Source organism: Furipterus horrens, unplaced genomic scaffold (assembly GCF_987537825.1).
Source record: "Furipterus horrens unplaced genomic scaffold, mFurHor1.1.pri manual_scaffold_16, whole genome shotgun sequence".
NCBI lineage: Eukaryota > Metazoa > Chordata > Mammalia > Chiroptera > Furipteridae > Furipterus > Furipterus horrens.
Window position 1 is genome coordinate 11,598,390 of NW_028327186.1, and position 21,549 is coordinate 11,619,938.

General features: G+C 54.7%; 1 protein-coding gene and 2 long non-coding RNA genes across 3 annotated transcripts; 1 reads left to right on the plus strand and 2 right to left on the minus strand.

Moving 5' to 3' along the window:
* On the minus strand, positions 1-7,667 carry LOC149992144 (uncharacterized). Its single transcript, XR_016508436.1, has 4 exons — positions 7,456-7,667; positions 5,137-5,183; positions 3,979-4,016; positions 1-1,151 (listed from the first exon to the last, which is right to left on the minus strand). It is a non-coding gene; the product is annotated as an uncharacterized LOC149992144 (long non-coding RNA).
* TM6SF1 (transmembrane 6 superfamily member 1) lies at positions 1,425-21,506 on the plus strand. Its single transcript, XM_090263672.1, has 10 exons — positions 1,425-1,858; positions 5,904-6,007; positions 7,801-7,898; positions 9,237-9,340; positions 10,826-10,908; positions 11,777-11,898; positions 12,802-12,906; positions 14,648-14,740; positions 15,106-15,225; positions 20,584-21,506. The coding sequence occupies exons 1-10, from the start codon at positions 1,767-1,769 to the stop codon at positions 20,773-20,775; spliced, it is 1,113 nt and encodes a 370-aa protein (XP_090119798.1). The 5' UTR covers positions 1,425-1,766; the 3' UTR covers positions 20,776-21,506.
* On the minus strand, positions 13,266-16,910 carry LOC149992146 (uncharacterized). The gene is made up of 3 exons (XR_016508437.1): positions 16,758-16,910; positions 15,746-15,922; positions 13,266-13,318 (listed from the first exon to the last, which is right to left on the minus strand). It is a non-coding gene; the product is annotated as an uncharacterized LOC149992146 (long non-coding RNA).
* Positions 21,507-21,549: the final 43 nt, after the last annotated feature.

A 21,549-nucleotide genomic window follows, 5' to 3' on the forward strand; every position in this document is an offset into this window, starting at 1 on the left:
GAGAGCGCCCTGCCCTGCGACAGGGGCTAAAGGATGTGTGGCTACCCTGCCTGAGCATTCTTTCTTAGTTCCTACTTCCTGAAGACAATTCCCTTCATTCCGCTTTCACTTCCTCTCCCTGGCAGAGACGGGCTGTTTAATTCCTGGTTAAGTCGATTACTTTTTAATTGACAGGACAAAGAACTGTGTCTCTCTCTTCAGGGAATGGGCAGTGTGTGCACGTCCATGGTTCTATTTTTGCTTCCAGGAAGCTCGGAGTCAAATTTCGCGGCTATGATATTAGCCTTCATGGCTTGCAAGATTGCTGCTCTTGAAAAAAACCAAGATCAAGCAACCACTTTATTATCTGAATGGCCCCTATTTGAAGTCCTACTCAACCTGTTTGCAAGCAAACAGGAACTTCAATAATTACTGATCCGCATGAAGCAGAACACCAGAGGCCACAGATGCCCAGGCAAGGAAGGAATCAGGCGGCCAAATCTGTAGTGTGTCCATTTCTAGGTGCCCAACAGAATGCTTTGCTGCTGGTTGGCCGTGGCATCAGGCGGAGAGCGACGTATCTGAAGTCCTGCATTCAAACTCACCCTCTCTCTTCTTTGCGCTTTGACCTTGGGCAAGTCCTCTCCAGCGGGCCCTGGATTCAGGAGTGGGGAGCTGGCTGGAGAGAGCCTGGGTGACTCTGGGGCGGGGCGGGCCTCTTTTCCGCTTGTTTTACTCACGGTCTCTTCAGCTCGGGTCAGTTGTGAGCACACTAAGCACCTGTCGTGTCTCCCTCGGTTGTTTGCGCTGCTGGTTCTGTGCCTGAAACTCAGGTCCCTTCTCTTTCCCAACCCGTAGACCAATCCTGGCTCAGTCCCAGGGGGCTTTCTGAGCCCTCCTCCATAACGTGGTCAAGCAGCCAGGGGAACACGTGCAGTTATCTTTCTCTGTAACCGGTAGCATCTGTCTGTCCCTGTTCTGTGCGCAGAGCCTTGGGAAGGCTGCCTGGGAGAGACAGGAACGGCGCTGGTCTCTTTTAAGTCACGGCATTCCTCGGAGGGCCACTCTCAATCCAGAAAATGGGAATTGCAGGTGACAATACGGTGAGTAGGGCAGAGTAAGCACTTGGACCCAGTGGATCCACAATCGCACTGACCTCGGTCACCCCCATTCTGTACGTAGAGAAACAGAAAGAGACTTGAAGTACCTGGACCAAGGTCAACAGCTGGTGACCTTGGGTTTAAAATGGGAATCGGACTCCACGCAGGAGCTGTGCTTGCTGCCCGCTGATGGCTGCTCCGTGGAGTGGTTCCTCGGTTTGAGGGTCATTAGTCCCTTCTCAACTCTGGGGGAGGGTCCCCCGCGTGGATGCTCTCGAGGACCCTTCTGGCCACACCCCCGCCCCCGCCCCCAGGGCCTGGCTCCACCCCCCGCTGGCCCGCACCAGCGCCGGTAGCCTCCCCAGGTTGCCCAGGAGAAGCTCCGGACTGTGCTGTCGCCTTCCCGCTGAAAGCGCGTGCCGCCGGGGCACCTGTCCCCGGGCAGGGGGCTGTCGCCGCCCCTCGACGCGCCCCGAGCTCGCGTCTGAGCCCTGGCGCCCCTGGGCTGGGGATAGGCGAGGTCTGCACGGCGGCCCTGCGCACCGGGCGGCTGCGGGCACTGTGACCGCGCCTGGGGCGCGCTGGCCAGTGGCTCAGAGGATTCGGCTGCGGGGCACGAGCGCTGCCGGAAGCAGGGGCGGGGTGCGCCCGCAAGGGATGCGGTGAAGGGCGAGCTGGTCGGCAGCAATGAGTGCCTCTGCGGCCACAGGGGTCTTCGTGCTGTCCCTCTCGGCCATCCCGGTCACCTACGTCTTCAACCACCTGGCGGCCCAGCAGCAGTGAGTGGGCGCACGGGACGGGGTGGGGGGTGGGCAGCGGGTAGCGCCCAGGGACAGCAGGAGCCCCGGCAACTTTTCAGATGGGACTGAGCCGTCACAGCAGAGCCATGGTCGCTGGCCTCCGGGGATCAGCGTCCGGCCAGGGGCAGGAGGGCAGGCGCCCCGGCCGGGGTCTTCACTGAGGCTGGCACCCTTGCCTTTCAGCGCCATTCTGGGCCAAGTGCTGGGTACCCGCTTGGCGCCAGCGCTGTGCCAGGCGCGCGGGTTTCAGAGGCCAGTAAGGCAGTGCCCCGCCCTTGAGGCGCTCAGGGAGCAGGGTTGGGGGCGGTGGGACACCCCCAGCTACGCGCAGGGCGTTCGCTGTGCTTCTGCCTCGTTCGGAGTTTCGCAGGATTGTTTCCATGTATGAACACACGCATACTTACCATTTCTGATTAATTTTAGAAACTGTTCAGAACGATCAGCAGAAATAGCCCTGAAACAGGGGCAACGCCCTGGGTTCTAGCCGGGCTTTGGCCCTGAGGGTGTGGCCTGGCCTCAGTGTTCTGGTCTGTCCAGTGGCCTGTACCTGCGTCCTAAGTCAGGATCCCAGGAGCCGGGGTGGGATGCGAGCGGGGTGGGAGGCTGGGCTCTGCCGGCGCTGCGTAATGAGATGGGGGGTGGGTGGGTGGGGGCTGAAGGGGGCCGCACAGGGGCTGGGTTCAGAGCCCTGCCCCTCAGCCCTCAGGGAGGGGTCCCTGCCTAAGTGACCCGCACGGGGCCCTGCAGGCCTGCCGGGCAGGCGGGAAGGGTGCCAGGCTTCCTGCCCGCCGATGTCCCCTGCTGCCTGCAGGAGGAGGAAGTAACCTGCTATGCTACCCACAGAGGTTGGTGCTAAGGAAATTACATCACTGGAGGCAGCAAACCCCTCCGACCTCCAGGCTGTGGAGAAGTGTCTGCTCACGGGGCCCAGACTTCCTCCTTGGTCACAACTGGGGCCACCACTTGCTGCCTCCCTTACTCAGATGGCAGCCACCGATCCTGAGGGGCCCCCAGGCACGGGCAGTGACTGCCCTTGGTCTGACCCAGACTCAGGCACATCTCCTGGAACACACAACTCTGGGCAGTGAATGTCACGTGTCTGTGACTGTAGCGCAGGGGGGACCCTGCACCCCTAAAATGGCATTTTGGGCCATCCAACCAGTATTTACTGAGTACCTACGGTATACCTGGCACTAAGTGTTGGGGACAGAGCTATGAACAAGTCAGAGAAGATTGGGGAGGCTTGTGTGGAGACAGACATCAACAAATAAAATGGTACAACATGGGAGAGTGACTGGGGAGGGACCTGGTAGTCAGGAAGGGCTTCTTGGAGGAGGTGACCTGAGCTGCCAGAGGTGGCCACAGCAACATCTGGGGACAGAGCGTTCCAGGCAGGGGAACAGGGAGCAGTGCAGTGAGAGGGACGTGGCTGGTGGCAGGGCTGTTTTGCAGGGACAGCAGCATAGTTTGCTGAAGGATGAGCCTGAGGTTTTGGCCTCAGCCACTGGGGGGACTGTGTGGCATTTACTGAGAACATGTATTATTGGTCACGCTGCTGAGCCCTGCTGTGATGCAAAGGTTCCATCCTCCCGCACTTAGAATCCCAGTCGCCTTGGACCCTTCCCTTTTCTTTCTCCACTCACCCCCTTCCACAATTCCCTCCAGCCCTCCCCCCCCCCCCCCCCCCCGGCTCTGGCCCTCTCTGAGCGGGACCATGCAGAGCCTCCCTCGGGGGCCGCCCTGCCCCAGTGCGCTGCGCCTCAGCCCAGCCCCTCACGCTAGAGCTTCAGTCTCACCAGACTGTTCCGTGCCCCTCGGACACTCCTTAACCACCCTGCCTCCTTTCCGTGCCTCCTCCCTGCCCGACCGTGGTGGCACACTGGTGCTTTATGCCCCAGAGTAAAATGCCGCCTCTTCCTTTTCCAGACCCTCCCTCAAGCAGATGTGCCCTCTGCCTCCCTCACTGCTCCTTCCCGACCCCCTTCATTGTGTTGCTGGCCTTGGTCAGAGCTTCCTTTCCCAGCCATGGCTCCCCTTTGTACTGTCCTGCCTGGCACAGGGCCTTGTGCGTGACAGGCATTCAGTTCAGGGAAAATTACCTGAAGCTAATTCCTTCCCATCAGACCTTTCACGAAGCCTGAAAAGCAGAAAAAGCAGATTAGGTTGAAGAGTCAGGAAAGGGTTGGGATCTACTTCTCTCTCCCTCTCTCACGCGCGCGCGTGCACACGCGCGCACACACCCACACACACCCACCCACACCACACACACACACACACACACACGCTGCTCATTCTCACCCACGCATGGCCCCTCTCAGTAGGTGTCTCTGTGAGCACAAGGGCCTCAGTACCCTGGCCTTACCCCACCCCCATTCCAAGGTGAACACCTTTCCCACCCTTGGGTTAGTCCCGTCCCCCACTCTCCAGTCCCTGCTGGAGCCCTCTGTCCCTGTTCCGAGTGGGCCCTGCACGTGGCTGTCGCCGGGAGACACAGATAGCCTGCTGCCCCAGTTTCATCTCTGCTCCTCCTCCAGAGGGGAGTGCGCGAGGCAGCTGTGACCCAGTGCCCCTGCCCCCTGTACCCCCGACGCGTGCCAGCTACGTGCCGCTGCCGCTGTCAGCTGACCTCGGAGGAGCAGGGGCGGGGGCTGTCTCCCGCCGCCACCTGCCCCGGGCTGTGATTAATATGCCTGCCAGCTTAGATAGCACACCTAACCAGTGCCCTCCTCCCGGGGTGCTTCAGCTCAGGGTCACACTTCCGACCCTCAACAGCTTCCAGGGCCCTCCTCTTCTCCGTCCGTTGGCTCATTCCCACAGGGGGAGCCCAGAGCATCCTCTGGTGGGCACCATGGGCACGCTCATTCTTATTGTAAATTTGTGTCGTCCTTGCATCTGTCCATCCACCATCCACCCGTCCATCCACCCACCACCCACCCGTCCATCCACCCACCACCCATCGGTCCACCCACCCACCATCCGTCCATCCACCCACCACCCATCCGTCCGTCCACCCACTCATCCATCCGTCCATCCACCCACCATCCATCCGTCCATCCACCCACCATCCATCCGTCCGTCCACCCACCCATCCATCCGTCCATCCACCCACCATCCATCCGTCCACCCACCCATCCATCCATCCACCCACCCATTCATCCATCCGTCCATCCATCTATCCACCCACCACCCATCCATCCATAACTCCTTCCTCATTTCTCTCCCCCTCCTTCCTTCCCTGATCCATCAATTTTTTATACCTTAACAGAGGTCCCAGGCAGACTTTCAGCATCACTCGTCCAGGCATCTTGAAAAAAAATGTATATTCCCATGTCCCACTCCTGCAAGTCTAGGGTACAGCACACACCAAGGGCTGCTCCCCTAGTCTCTGCGTGCCAGGGAGATGACTTTCCTGCACCCATGGCCTGTCTCCTTGGGGCCTACTAGCTGCAGGTTGGATGGATCACTTTCCGACTGTAACATTGGGGGCAGATTTCTGGCTGGCCCAGCCTCGCCTTGCCTTGGCTTTCTGGGCGTGGGGCTGGAAGCCAGCCTGCTGGCCCTGGGTGTGGGGGGCTGGCTTCATTCCAGCCTCAGGTCTGGCCCAGACTTCCCCTCCTTGGCCTGGCTGCAAGAGCCCGTGGCTCTTCTTCCTCGTCCTTGCCTGTGTGTGACCGTGACTCCAGTCCACTTCCTGGGGCTCAGTCTGAGGCTTTCTGGCTGGTACTGAGGCCGGTGGCCTGTCGGCCACAGGGGAACGGGCTGGAGGAGCAGATGGTCCGCTCAGACACACCGTCTGTGCAGGGAGCTGGCTGCTGAGAGTGAGGACCTGGTGGCTCTGGCCCCCAAAAGTCCCAGGGGGCAGCCCAGAGGGGCCAAGTGCTGTAAGTAAATGTCACTCACTCCACAGTGCTTGGGCTGCAGGCGGAGGCAGAGCTGGCAATGACTGTATTCAACAGCCAGGAAATTCCCAGCAGCAACGTGTTTGCTTTGATAAGTGACCGCCTCCCTGTTCTGGTCCTTGCAGCTTCTGGACAATTGTAGGGGTGGCTGCCCTCATCCTGCTGCTGGTGGCCCTGTTGGCTCGAATCCTCGTCAAAAGAAAACCACCCCGGGACCCGCTATTCTATGGTACGTCGGAGGCCGGAGTGCCAGGGGCAGTGGGTGGGGGAGCCCAGGGTGCCCTTCTGCCAGGATCCCAGCCATGTTGTTGCAAATGGCAGGACTGCCTTCATTTTTTAGGGCCAAAGAATATTCTTTTTATATATGTACATAATATAAACACACACATGCGCGCGCGCACACACACACACACGCAGGCACGCACGCTCCACTCCTGTTGATGGGACCGTTAGGCTGTTTCCGTATCTTGGCTATAAAGGCTGTTTTCCTTGCGCCTGGGTCTGCAGACCGGGTGCGGCTGCCCGGCTCCAGGCTGTGTGTGGGACTCGGGGCTGTCCGCTGCATCTCCCCGTCCTTGGACCAGCAGCTCCCTCGGGTGTGCCTTTATGTGGCAAATACAGAGGCCCACGCGGGGGCGTGGAGGAAGAGAGATGTCTCTTAAGGCCTTGGCCTGGAGCTGGCCCCCGAAACCTTCACACACATTCCACTGACCAAGGCAAGGTTCGCGGCTGAGCCATCACTGATGACGTGGGAATAGTCTCTGCCCACAGGGACCTTGGCAATGGTGAGGAAGACAAGAACCGTGACTAATTCCACCCAGTTTGCTTCTACAAAACACTTAGCTGCCCTCATGTCTCTCCTGACTCCTGGGGGTGCCGCACCGCTGCTCCTACACACCCAGCCCTTTGTCCTGGCCCGTCACAGTCTTGAACACGCTGCAGCCTCAGGATAGGCCCCAGACCAGACTCCTGCCCCATGGAGGGCAAAGACTGTCCTCGTCCTCTCTGACCCAGTGCTGACGCTTCCTTTCTGGGAGACACACGATGGCCGGTCACCTTGGATGGCTAGTCACTGTCAGGCAGACCTGGGCCAGAGGCCTCCACGGGCAGGGTGTGCGGGGTCCACGGGCAGGGCACACGTGGGCCTCCTGTTCCCTCTGGGGCGGTGTCACCACTGCCTCCTGGCTGCAGACTCTGGGTGGGGGAGGCCGGCTTCCCTTCCCGGGAGTCACCCACCCCACGCTCCTCCCCACGTCTTCTTTCCCCAGCAGATTTCTCCACGGTCCGTGCCCACCACTTGGTTTAAGATGCCAGTTTGTTTCAACTAGGAAGAGGCAGCTTTTCTGAAAAACTAACATAAACCAAGTCTGATCACTTGCTGATGAGAAAGTGGTTTTCCTTGGCTTTCTTGCTGCTAGCTTTAGGCCCATCTAGAAGATTCTCACAGCCCCCGTAAGACGCCCTAAGACGCTATGGCTTTCCTTGTTTGATGTTCATGTCGCATCTATTTTTAAACATCACTGGCCTTTCCTCTTAAAGCCACTGCCCTCGTATGTCAGCCACTGTCTGCGCCTGGGATCTCCGGTGCGGAGCAGGGCAAGCACCCACACGGCAAGCTGGCCTGTCTGGGAACCACTGAGATGAACGATCTCTTCCGAGTCATCATTTTAAACCCACCTGGTGGTCACCTCTGTGCTTTAGCCACTGGTTCCAGGTTTTGTCCAGGTGGGGGGTGGGGGTGGCCCTGGGCAGCCACCCATAGGGAGTGGAGGGTCGGAGGGGGTGGGTGAGTCTCCCTCTTTCCCCTGGCGGCATTCCCTCGCTGAGAGCACCCGGCGGGGAGGCCAGAGCCACGCCTCAGGCAGCGGTCCCGCGGAGTGTTCTGCCAGGCCACGTTGACACCACCCGTAGGGTCTTCTGGAAAACACGAAAAAACCCCGCTGCCGCTGGCCCGCACCCGCTCTGCGCCAGCACCTCCCCGCTGCCCACCGTGACCCGCTGCCCTCTGCCCTCTGCCCCCAGTGTACGCCGTATTCAGCTTTACCAGCGTGGTGAACCTCATCCTAGGCCTGGAGCAGGACGGCATCATTGACGGTTTCATGGCGCACTACCTGAGAGAGGTAGGCACCTTCCCTGGGTGTAAGCGGGGGCCGCACGTGGTACGTCTGCCATTCACCGCCGTGGACAGAGGCCATGCCTTCCCACGGGGCGTAAGGATTAGGTCGGGGGATGCAACTCTCTCCCATCTCACCCTGACCCACTGCCCTCCTCCTTAACTGGTGCCTAATATGAGGCACTTGAAATGAATCGAGGATCTGTGTGAGTCATATTATTTAAATATCACTCCATCTGAAAGTCCACGTCAGCCTCATGCACATCAAGGACCAGGCGTGTGATGGGCTTTTGGATTGCGGCGATCACCGCCCCCCGCCGCGGCAGGACAGAGCTGTCTGGGACCTGACAGCCCGTCCTGTTTCCTCAGTTTATGGTGTGATGAAGCCAGCTCCAGAGAGGGGAGGCAACTGACTCAGGGTCACACAGGAAATAAGGAGCAGAGAGGAAAGCAGAGTCAGCATCTATGTTTTAAATAATGGGGAGCCTTGCAGGCAGGCTAAAGGAGTTTGGCCTTTATCTTGTACACGAGGGAAGGTTTGAAGTTGGGGGACCCATCAGGAGGCATTGAGGGGCTGGGGGAGGACTCGGGGTGAGCTGGGGGTGATGGGGAGCAAGATCCTGCTTTGGGGAGAATGCTGGCTGCTCTGCCCCAGAGGAGCCAGAGGAAGCAGCGGTTCCGCAGACGTGGGCTGGGGTGGACTCCAGGGACCGAGCCCTGTCCTAGTGCAGAGACGGGGCCTGCAGAGGGAGGAACGGCTGGGGGGGGCGGGGCTCACGGTGGGGGGGGTACTGTTCTCATGTTAAAAAAAAAAAAAAAGACAATGGCAGTGGACAGTAAGCATTTCCTAGGGAGGTGGAGGGCCTTGCAAGAAGGGACCGTTTGGGCAAAAGCTTGGAGACGAGACAGGCCATGCGCCCCACCGCCAGCCCAGGGCACAGGTCTGCGGGGAGGATGCTGAGGTCCTCTGGGGACATGAGGAGTTCCAGGTGGTGGAGGCACATCCGGGCAGCGTCCCCGCTGGCAGGGCTTTGCAGCTGTGAGGGCTGTGCCCGGCGGGGAGACCGAGGCCGCCCGAGCACAGCTGGCACCTCCCAGCCGGGGGGGAGAGGGGCTGGCCCAGGAGAAGTGGGGACAGCAAAGGGCTTAGCGAGCCGGCAGCCCCAGCGTCGTTACATTTCAATGCCTTGCTGCCGCCGTGGCCATTTTAGAAGATGAAGCATGGTTTCACGTGAGCAGACGAACACCTATCAGCTCTTTTTAGTTTACCTGCTGCACAGGCCTGGGGTTCTGCACTGGTGTTCGGGCCGCGTGTAAAGCGGACTCCTGTTAATGCTTCCCTTAGGGCGAACCGCATCTGAACACGGCCCACGGGCACATGGCCTGCTACTGGGACGGCTCTGCGCATTACCTCATGTACCTGGTGATGGTGGCGGCCATAGCCTGGGAGTAAGTCACTTCGCCTGTGTGTGTGCCTTTGCCGCCTTAGCAACCGACACCCGGGTAGGTGAGGAAAGCGTACGCGGAGGCCTGCACGCCACAGGCGCCCCCCGACATGGAGACGTGCTGGAGGGAGTCAGTCACGGCTTGTTCCCTGCGCGCTCCCTGCCTTTGGACGCGTCCCTCTGGATGACCCCTGCAGCGGCGACAGCTCAGGGCGACCCCTCAGCCTTCTCATTACACTCTCTTGTGAGAACAGGCTTCTCGGGAACCTAAGCCCAGCACATTTACATTCAGAGCTTCTCTTCCCCGCATCTGGGGGGAGCCCCAAGGCTCCGGGGCCTGTCCTTTTATTCCTTCCCAAGCCAGTCTGTGCTGGCTGCCCTGGGAATGCACGTACACAGGGCTAAGAAGGCGGGAGGGTCTTAGGTGCCATTTGGTGTGCTAGGACCATGCCGTGGGGACACGCGCAGCTTCTCCGGAGACCCCTGCACCACGGCCCCGGCCGTGGCAGCGGGCAGCGCTCTTGGGCTGAATTTGGGACTTGCCTGCCCGTGCTGGTCCGCCCAGGACAGCTTAAGTCCAGCGACCTGCCCAGACCTCCCCGTGGCTCCCGGTTAGAGAAAGCCCACGTTCTTGTCTTGCCCCCCACACAACAGACCTTCAGCTAGACCAAGTGCATGCCCTTGCCCCGTGCCTCCCCCCCTCCATCGTGAACTCAAGGGCAGCCCCAGCCCGCGTCTGGACTTTTCTAGGCACCAGCCTCTCTCTTTATGAACGTTCCCAGGCTCTGGGGACCATGCCAGGTACTTCCGAGGATGCCTGGGCACTGCTGGGTGCTGTCCGGGGGGGGCCAGAGTTTCTGCAGCGGTGCAAGCACCCACTGGGAAAGGTCCCCGCCGGTCGTCCCGCTGCCCGTGTGCCACTGTGAAGGGCCTCTGGGGAGCTGTGGGGCTGGCTGGGGGGTGGGGCAGAGCGGCACGCTCCCCTCGGTTCCCTTCTGAGACTCTCTTTTCAAATGTCTCAGAGCCCTGTGTGGAGGTGGGTTATGGGGCTGTCAGCTGCCTCTTAAGAAAATTAGGGGCACACGTCACTTAGTATCATCTTTGGGGCTTTGGCCAACATTCTGCGACACCAGGGAACATCCACTTACCGTCCTATTGCGCATCCTCACGGTGACAGAAGACATGGGTCCAGTTTCCTTCCTCCCCTGAGCCTTCTTTTCCCTCTCATGCGTAAGAGTAAAATGCAGGACTCCTTTCACCGGGACGACCACGTTGTGGCCAACACGCACGATTCCTCTTCAAAAGGACACAGAGAGGGTTCTGTAGTGTGTCACACATGGAGGTGAGGTTTGCTCCCCGGGGGCTCCTCGCGTTTGGTTTATTCCTCTCCAGTGGATTTCAGCTCACGTACGTTGCTAGCTAGAATAAAGGTCATATTGTGGGACATCTTGCGTAAAACAGTATCTAAGGCGAGACCTTCTCATTACAGGGAGAGTTACAGAACCATCGGCCTCTACTGGGTCGGCTCTATTATGATGAGCATGGTGGTTTTTGTGCCAGGAAATGTTGTGGGTAAGAAACTTTCACTTAAAATTCACTTTCCTTTTCGGAAACAGCGGGGAGGATTCTTAAATAGAGACGCTATTTTGGCTGTAATAGAACCAAGGAGCTGTTTTGCAGAATTATTCCTTTTTTTCCTTCTTGAAGTGCCTTTGAGCAATTTTCAGGACGGTACCCTGAACAACGGAGGCCACTTAATGTCTCAGTCCTGACTTTCAGATTTGTGGCTACAGTCAGGGCACACATACTTCTTGTGCCTGTTCTAACGTAGAGGGCGGGTCAAATGTAGGCTTGTAGTTCTGAGTACGCAAGTGAGTTTATTCTCACATTACTATTCATTGCATTATTTTTCACATGAACGACTGTAAACCCATTGTTGCTCCCACTCTGTAAATAACTGACACACTACGAGAACTCAGTAAATGTACTTGAAAATTAAGACTTTAAAGCTAGCATCGGCCTGCGAGCCAAGTGTCACGGGTTCGATTCCTGGTCAGGGCACAGGCCTGGGGTGCGGGCCGGGTCCCCAGTTGGGGGCACGTGAGAGGCAGCCACGCATTGATGTTTCCCTCTCTTTCTCCCTCCCTTCCCCTCACTCTGAAAATAAATAAATAAAATCTAAAAAAAAAGACTACAGCTAAAGTACATGAGGTTATGTATGCATGCAAGAAATCAATAGTCGATATGCTTTAAAAACACTACAGATAGAACATGCCTGTTAAACACCTACCAGAGTTTCAAGTGGATCTGTTGTTAAAAATATCGTCTTGTCCACAGCAGAACTTTAGATGACGGGAAATGGGGAGGTATCCTAAGTGTTGCCTGTGTTTATATCTGCTTTTGGTACACTTGTGACTTTCTCCATCTCTCTTTGAAATAGGGAAGTACGGAACGCGCGTTTGCCCTGCCTTTTTCTTAAGCATACCGTATACATGTCTTCCCGTCTGGGCTGGTTTCAGAATCTGTCAGCAGCCATCAGAAAATCACCATTACCCGGCAAAGGTGACTTTCATGACGTTAACGGTGTTCGGGCTCCCAAGGCTCATGCACTCCCCTTGGCGCCTGAATGGCGCGCCTCCACGGCCTGGGGTACCCGTGAGTCGGGGGGCCGTGTCGCTTCCACAGTGTTTGTTCTGGTGGCCAAGGCCGTCTGTCTGAATACGTCCGCTCCCTGTGCCAGCGGCTGCCTTAGCCCTTCCCCTCAAATTCCGCATGGGCTCCAGGTGTGGTTTGTCTGGGGCCTGGAGTCTGGGCACCTGGGCACCCCTTTCAGAGACGCCTGTGCACACACTGTCCTGGGGGGAGGTGGGAGAGACTGCGTTCGGGGCGGCACTCACAGCCGCCGGGCCTGATGACCCGGAGATCCAGGCCTGGGGACCGGCTGCAGGACGCCCTTCCCTTCACCTCCATGTGGTCAAGGTCAAACAGTTAGGTCTTCTTTTCTAAGCTAGCGACATCTCCCTCAGTTTCTCTTCCTTTTATAGGTACTAGAGCCTTAAGCAAAACTCATATATGAAAATATGCATTACGAGAGATAATCAGAACATGATCGTCCATTTTACGAAGATTTACAACAGGGCTCGGGCTGGGTAGCTCAATTGGTCAGAGTGCTGTCTCGATACACCAAGGTTTCAGGTTCAATCCCCGGTCAGGGCACATACCAGCATCAAAAAATGAACGTATTAGTAAGGGGAACGTTTCTCTCTCTCTCTCTCTCTCCCCGCTTCCCTTCACATGGCCCAATCTGCTCATTTCCCAGATGAGGAAACTGAGACTTAGGGAAAATGATGTCCCTAAAGTTACATGGCTTTTAGCTTATTGATATGAATGTGGGTCTTCAGAATACAAGTAGATCTCAAGATTTTTAGCACTGTGGGCCTGCTCATTAGTTACGCTCTATTTTAGGTGGTCCAAGAAGTCCAATCCAAGGACCTGCTAAGAAGACCGTTCGATCTCATGTTGGTCATATGTCTACTCCTGGCCACTGGATTTAGCCTGTTTAGAGGCTTGGTAAGCATAACGTATATACCAGACTAACCATTAGATCTATATACCATTAGATCCTGGAGGGCTGGACCTGCTTCCGGCCCCTCTCCTACCTGGATCAACCCCAGACCTCCCCTCTTAAGGAGGTGGGTCTGGCTGCTTCATGCCACTTCCTTTTCAGGTCTTTAGGTCAAGCTCCACCCAGAACTGTCTTTCCTCCCTTATTTTAGGGCACCTGAAAAATTAGCCATGAGACTCTCATTCTTTAGGTCCTTCGCTGTGTCTGATTTAAGTACCCTGGGAAAGGGTGAGAACATAACACTGCAGTGGAAGTGTGGCCGGGCACTCACGTGTTCTCAGGAGTCGGGCAGCGGCTCTGTGGAGGGGCCACCAGAGCAGGGGTTAGAATCCTGGCCACTGAAGCAGCTGCGCGGACCTGAAAAAAATCACGTAACCTCTTTGACTCTCAGCCTCTTGCTCCATAGAAAGCTAGCTGATAGCATTGAAGACTAAATAATGAACATCAGACACGTGTAGAGGGCCTAATACATAGTACGTGCTCAATAAATGACCGTTACTATTTTTATGGATCAATGATCCTTCACAATTGCTCCTTGGTAGAAACAAACTTTAGCAGCCAGGATTACCTGGCACGTCATGTTTGGCCTCAGTGGCAGCTACTAACGGCTCTAAGGCCGCTGGCCTTGCACAACAGTTGGGGAGCAGGCTGGCAAGGGGAGGCTGGTGTAGCGGATTCATTGTTTTGGGGTCAGCTGGCTGGGTTCAGGGTGACACCTTGTCTTAAGACGTGATGGTTGGAAACTTCCTGGAGGAGAGCTGGCTAATAGGAGAGGCTCAGGGAAGGGAAGGGAAGGGAAGGGGAGAGCCGGGCCGTGGGCTTTGCTCAGACCACAGAGCAGTGCAACTCTTCCCTGGTCGGTTGGCTGTAGTGCCCAGAGTGAAAAGACCAGCAATGGAAACAAGCCCCACCTATTGTACCTAGTCCTGCACGGCTGGATCTCCTGCCCTGTGCGCAGGAGCGTGCACCCAGTGCGTGGGGCTTTTAGGTTGGGACCCCTTCTAGCAGCTCTGCCGCTGGCCCATGTTCATGTGTGTTATTAGGTGGGACATCTATGTGCAAGGACATGAAGGACGATGCCTGCGGGGGGTGACGGAGACGGGACCCAGTCACGTGCCGGAGACACTTTGCCTTCTCTGCGGCCTTGCGTCTGCTGTGCAGTGACCAAGCCTGTGCTGCTCCCGCAGGGAACACAGGAGGTGGTGCCAGGCGCCAGGGCCTTGCTTTCAAATCCCTGTCCTTTACTGCCCCCTAAGGCCACCTACTCTGTGAGGCGCCGGACAGAGGGTATATATCTTTCCATCTTGCAAAAGCACAGCTAAGATGAACTTGGTACAGAAATGGACTCTTCTCCCTGTAGAGCTCCTCCCCGGAGAGGGCAGGCTGCTGACCTGAGGCAGGCTGTGCTCTGCTAGCAAAACCTGGATGCTTTAACCTGAGTCCTGGACAGGCACCCGAGAGCACAGCGGTTCGGTTCCCGCTCCAGCTAACCAACCTCTGCTTCACCTCCTCCCAGCTCATCCGCACAGCACTTCCCGCCCCTTTTACGGAGGAGCTCCTACTGGACAACAGTTTTTGTTACACGGCAGAGCAGCCTGGGACTACACGTGGCACATGGAGCCGCATCAGCAAACAGAGGAACCGGAGGTGCCTGCGTGCTGATAACGAAGTCATTTTTATTCCCAGATTGCCCTGGACTGCCCAGCTGAGCTCTGCCGCCTCTATACGCAATTTCAAGAGCCCTACCTGAAGGATCCTGCTGCTTATCCTAAAATCCAGGTCAAGTAGTTTTACAAAGCCTACGATTTCTCTAAAATGAACTTTCTCTCTTTAAAAATTGGAAAATGTGACCCTGGCTGGTGTGGCTCAGTTGGTTGGAGCGTCGTCCCATAAACTGAAAAGCCATGGGTTCGATTCCCGGTCAGGGCACATGCCTAGGTTGTGGGTTCGATCCCTGGTCAGGGGGCGTGCGGAAGGCAGTTTCTGCCCCGCTCTCCCTCCCTCCTTCTCTCTGAAACTCAGCAAGCACGTTCTTGGGTGAGAATTAAAAAAGAAAAGAGTGGGGAACTGTGGGTCAATGCAGGAAGTTAGCATTCCCTCCACCGCCCGTGTTTGCTGAACTGCTGCCGCCCTGTGCCCTGCAGATGCTGGTGCACCTGTTCTACTCCGTCCCGTACTTCGTCGCGGCGCTGTACGCCCTGGCGGTGCCCGGGTGCTCCTGGATGGCAGACGCGACGCTGATGCACGCCGGGGCCCTCGCTCAGGTACCCAGGTGCCCCTGACCCAAGCGCGTGGGCACCTGCCGCCATGGTTGAGTATCTGACAAACACCTCTGCCTGGCTGGTGCCTCAGGGCAGGGAATGCTAACAGGACACGTGCCCTTCCGCTGTGTCCTTGAGATGACACTTCGGTGGCCCTGTGCTACTGGTAGGCGCTCCACTGTGAAACAGATGCGGTCCAGCAGGCGTGCGTGCCTTGTCCGCTGTGCAGCAGGTCAGAGGGTCCAGTTAGCCTTGACTTCTGTCCCCTTGCCCTGGTTCCCCTGCCTTATACTCCCGTGTCCTTCAGGACAAAGGACCTTCCCCTCTTACCAGACCTCTCCTTGAGAGGGTGAGATGCTCAGAGTGCCTCAGCTGCTTGGCACCTGCATGCTTTCAGCTAAAAGGCTGGCAAGACTGAAGCCAGGTACTGGACCTGGTCACACCCCAGGGGACAGCTGTGGAGGCCTGGTCAGGCCACAGCACGGGGCAGGCAGGTGCTTGAACCTGTCACAGTAAGACTCACCCGAATGTGCCTGCTGGTGAGGCTGGGCTTGCAGACGGGCACCTGACTCCGGCTGGGTGGTTCTGGGAAGCGCGGTGTGGGCAGTAGCGCAAGTGTCAGCATCAGTGGCAGCTTCAGCCGGGCCCCAGGCCTTGAAGGGACCCTCGCCCAGTTTGATAAGGTAGCCTGACCTGTGGACTAGACCCTGCAAAGTCAGAAGGCTCTTTCTCCCGCCCCAGCAGAACGGTGCAAACCGAGATTTCTGCGTCTGACAGCCCCGTAGTTCTTGGCTGGGGTGCTGTTATCTATCTGCCTCTTGGGAGCGTGTAGCTTAAGGAAAAGCTACAAATCACACCGCAGCCAAAGTGCTCAGGGTAAGAACACTGACTTCCCGCCCCAGGGGACGCTTCTGAGAAAGGAGTTCTCCCCTTGGGAGGGTATCTGATCATTACCATGGCAACACGCTCCGTAATCCCGACTAGCACCTCTAGCTTGCTGAAACCGCCATTCCTTATTTAGAAACTATGCATTGGTGATCCCACAAACTTTACCAAAACCTGCGTTTACTGAGATCCAGTGAACTGCCAAGAGCCACTGTGTTTTAATAAGAAATATGTATCTATCTATCTGAAAAACTTCTAGATTAGTACAAGCCAATGTTAGTTACTGGGCCCCTGATTTCAGTTCATGAAGGAGCCTAACAAATCTGCCGCCTTCAGAAATCAAGAGTGATCAGCAAGGAAATCCAATCCAATCAGGACACATTTAACACCAAAGTTCCACTGGGGACCTCCTCATAACCCAAATGCCTTCTCATATAAAATCTGCACCATAGGGTTAGGCTGAAAGTCAAATGTGAAAAGTATCAGATCCACTCATTAGCATTTTCTGTCAACGGAGAAAGCTTTCTGCTAAAATATCACTGACAAGACAAAAAAAAACAGAGCCCATATAGTCAAAATGGCCACCAGCAGGAGCTCTGGAGGCAGAGTGGTTCAGATCGCAGAGGGTCCCTGTCCCTGCAGCTCAGCACCTGGGCTCCCTCTTCTGCAGTCAGGAGTGACAGTCCCTTTGTCACGGAGCCACTGTGAGGGTTACATGCGGTGCCGTGCCGGGCACACGCTCAGCTGTGGGCCTCTTTGCTCTCCTTCTTTCCCAGTGAGAGTCTGGAGGGGGAACGCCTTGTCTTAGATTCATTTATTAACCTGTGTAGGTGTATTGTGTGTACTTACCTCCAAATCAGACAGACTGAAAGCTGTGGGACAGCCTCACCGCGGATTTGGCAGGGGGCCCGCCCTGCCGTCCTCCCACGGCCACTGAGGCCCTTCCCCCGGCGGCACAGCTGCTGAGCACTTCCTCACAGAAGGGGTCTGAGGCCGGTCTGTGGACAATCTGATTGTAGAGCTGACTCTCCTGGAGGTGGACTTTATAAGCTTCTTCCTTTAGGGAGACCTTTAAAGAATACTCAACAGTACGGGTTTAGGAAGAACACGCGTAATTGGAAGACTAATGCAAATGTCAATTCTAATCAGATACTTAAGGTGTGATTCATCACTGAACACCTTTTATGATTAAAAGTAGACTTTGGGTTTAATACCTCAGCATGCTTATTATCCTTTAGTGGAGAAAGACAGTCTTAAAACCATCAAAAGGTCAGCAAGGGGAACTAAAATGAAGCCTGGGTTTTTGGCGAGCCCAGCATCCTGAGCAGGTACTTGCATGGAGCTTTGTACCTGTGTCTGGGAAGGGCACCCTGGGCTTGGCCCCGTCCTACATCCCTCAGAAAAATCAGCTCAGCTCACGGGGCAGCCAGGAGGCTGGCTCCGTTATTACCCCATTTTTACAGGGGAGGGAGCCAAGGGACTCCATACCTAGCGCCAGGCCAGCTGCTGGGAGCCGGGACGGGACGCTCCGTCTGCTCCCAAACTCAGGGCTCTGACCCACTAGCCTGCACTGCTCAGGAAACCCCACCCCATGATAACACGGTTCTGGATTAGCTGCTTATACTGTGTCGCCCCAACAGCCTGGCTCTTGTCCCAAAGCTCACAGTAGTTTTTGCCTGTATTTACACAGACACATGAAAATTTCAGTTCTCCTTTCTGGAACCAGGAATGTGACTTCCAGTCACCCCTCCCAGGTTGCCTCTCTCGATACGAGAAAACAGCTATGAAGATGTAACCTTTCTTTGCCTTTATGCCTCATTTTCTATCCCAATCATCCATTCTTAAAAAAAAAAAAAAAAAAAAAAAAAAATATATATATATATATATATATATATATATATATATATATATATATCTCAATTAAATTTAAGTTGAAAAATGATTCGGAATGAAGTAGAAGACAAATTTTTAGGCGCTCAACCTCCCATCAGGGGATTTTGGAGAAACGTCTGGGATCCATAACTTGTAGCTGCTGATGCCGGGGCCACATGCCAGATCCCAGCCCTGACCTCACTGAGCCGGGGACCCCAGGGAGGGAGCGGCCTCTTCTTGGCTGCGTGCTTGGGAAGGAACCCCTCCTCGGGCGAGGCTGAGGCTTCTCTGAAACCTCAGGGCCCTGTGCCCTGGCCTCTGCGGACACTGGGAGGAAGCTATGGTTGGGGGTCCACCGGAAATAACCATCAACCCCGGCCTTAGGCCTCTTCTCTCACCAACACCTTTTTTAAAAAAAAATTATTTGTTTGTTGTTTTATTTGTTTATTTTTTAGAGAGGGGAAAGGAGAAAGAGAGGGAGAGAAACATCACTGTGTGGCTGCCTCTCACTCGCGCCCCCAACTGGGGACCTGACGTGCAACCGAGTCATGTGCCCTGACTGGGAATCGAACCAGCGACACTTGGCTCGCAGGCCGACGCTCAATCCACTGAGCCACAGCAGCCAGGGCTCTCACCAACACCTCTTGATTCAAAATAAAATATTTGCCCCTCATTTATATATTCTGAAGGGCCTGTTAAAACAGGCATAAAAATAAGAGAAGTGCTTTGTGGAAGCTTTCCGTATTTTGACAGTCACGAGGCCAGGATAGTAGAACGTATTTATTGAGCTGTGACAGGTGCCACACCAAACATTAGACACAGGGCCTGCCCAGGGGACTTACAGTCCAATCCAATGACAGGATCAGTTTTCACTGCTGCTGTGAGTGTGCTGTTGGTGACAGGGAGGGATGAGCGGCCCTGTTAGTGCCGGGTAAGAGCCCACGGCGCCACTGACTGTGCAGGTCTCCGGCGCAGGTACCCAGGTACTGCTCACATCGTCCTCCTAAGTATGGTTGGCGTTCCCCCAAACGTGGGGACGTGGGATGTGTACAGTACAAGCGTCTATAAAGGTAAGAGACACCAAACCCACACTTCTGAAAATCAGGGTTCAAATCTGGCCTCTAGTACAGAAGACAAAATCTGGTTCCACATTCAGAGGAGCACTGGTACTCAGAATGGACTCCGGGGAAAGCCAGGGCCGGGGGCCACGCTGCCGTCTGGTGCTCCTGGACAGCGCACGGGAGCCGCAGCTCAGGGCAGCCCCTTGAATGCCCTTCGCTCCCAGGGTCTTTTGTCTTCACAGCCCAGATGAAATGCTCCCTTTCCATCGGATGGGTCCCGTTCGTGTGTCTGCCCCAGGGCTGGCTTCACTGCTGTCGCCAGAGAGTGACACTGGACCAGAAGTCCCTGGAAGGTGTCAGTAATTTGTAAAGACGCAGCCTGTTAAAACACCGGACACAAACCCAAACACGTGCTGCTTACGGAAGCTTGTCCTTTTATTGTAAATAAAGTCAAGTGCTCGGTAACACTGTTACCTATGAACCACTTAGCAGAATAAACTGATTTCATGGGGAAGGAAACGGGAGATCACTTACATGTATTTAAAGAAAATTAGTTTTCCATGATTCACTTGGGTGACTTCTTTAGATTACACCATCTTTTGTCTCTTCACATTGATCCCGATGAATTAGTCACCCGTTATTACATTTAGATTCCCAATTCTTTATTCACGTGTATCTTGAATTTCAGTAAGATCAGAAAAGCAGACTCCAGGACTGCTCTTGGCTGACACAAGGATCCTGAGGAAATCGTATCACGGAAGCCTTTTCTAATACAGTTTTCTCCTGTTCTTAGGAAAACTATCCAAAAAGACCAACCGGCACATTCTGATGTGTGGTCCGAACACCCCTAGAGGTGCCAACGGGGCGCTGTACGCTCGGTTACAACTGGTGTGAAAGGGGGGCCCTGCACGTGCGGCGGCCGTCCCACGGCGAGCAGCCCTGTCCCTCCCCCACCCACGCTGGGCACCCCGTATCCTACCACACGACCCTCAGCGTGTTTGAGGTTGTATAAGAAACGAATACACGAATAATCGGACAAACAAACAAAAATACATAACCAAGGGCTTGGGGTCTTTGCTCCCGGGAGGAGGTGAAACGGAGGCCCTCAGTACCTCTCTTTAAACAGCGAAGCTAAAAGCGTTTTCGCTTTCTCAGTTCCTGTACTTGCTTCGTTTTCACGGGAACATACTTTGTGAGCCGCAATCGAGTCTCTTCACAGGATCTCCAGAATACGTATCAGAAAAAAAACGAGGTTTTATTCAGAGTTTTGTTAAGGTGAACTAGTAATGTTTGGTGCGGGGCGGGGGACGGGTTAGCAAACAGCTGGCGTGATAAGCCACCCTAGAGAAAGTATACTTCATCTGAACAGTTGTGTCAAGACTGGCCCTGAATTCAGTGAAATATTCAAGACCAGGATTGTTGGAAAGTACTAGTTTTTTAGGGCACAGGAACACGGTCTGAACGAGTCATTCAGAACTCATTATGCATCCAACTGAACACAAAATTCATGCTGACCCCCCCCCCTTTTTTTTTAACGCAACAGGCTCAGTTTTCTCACATCGGTGCTTCTCTTCATGCTAGAACTGCCTACATCTACAGAGTCCCCGAAGATGCGAAAATCCTCTTTCTAGCATTAAACATAGCATACGGGGCTCTTCCTCAGCTCCTGGCCTATCGCTGTCTCTACAAACCAGAATTCTTCATGAAAACAAAGGCAGATGAAAAAGCTGAATGAAAACATGACTTCAGGCTGCTCTGCTCTAGATCACTGACTTTGGTTATCCTGGTACCGATATTGTCCCCTCTCACCCCCTTCTCGTATGGGGGCACCGGAGAATACGTAAGCTCTTGTTCTGCACCATGTATGTGAGCTGTATGGGACTGTGTGGGTACAGTGTCTTTCTTTAATTTTTTTTTGGAAGGAAAGCTAAAGTTGTTGAGAAACTGTTTAAAGAAACATATTCAAATTTTTCTGGTGATAAAACTTGACCGTCTATCTCAATATTGTTTGCACATATTAAATGTAAGTGTGAAAGATTACAATTTAGCTCCTACGACAGCAAGCATGGAAATGAAACCATTCAAAAGTGAACATGGTTCATGCTTATTAAAAATGTTAAAAAGCAAATAGATTGGGTAGTTTTGCATATAAGATGTATATGCTTCATTATCGACATCGATATAAAAGGCAAATTTTATTAAGAGTATTTTAAAATGTTACTTGAAAAATCTTTTCCCAAGGAAAGTATATTATTTACTGCTACTTTAAAAACTGCTTTTACTAAAATTTTTGAGTTGAAATAGCTAAGGAGGGATTGATAACTTACTTGATCATTATCTTTAGTGGAATGCTTGTTTCACTGGTGACTGGAGATATTTCTACTGTATTTCTGTGTGTATTTTTAATAAAATCATCTCTGTCTTTTTATGATGACAAATCTTATTAAAGTGGAAACTTTTTTTTCAGCGTTTGGTAGTTTACTTTAAAAGTCTGTCACTTATATGGTCC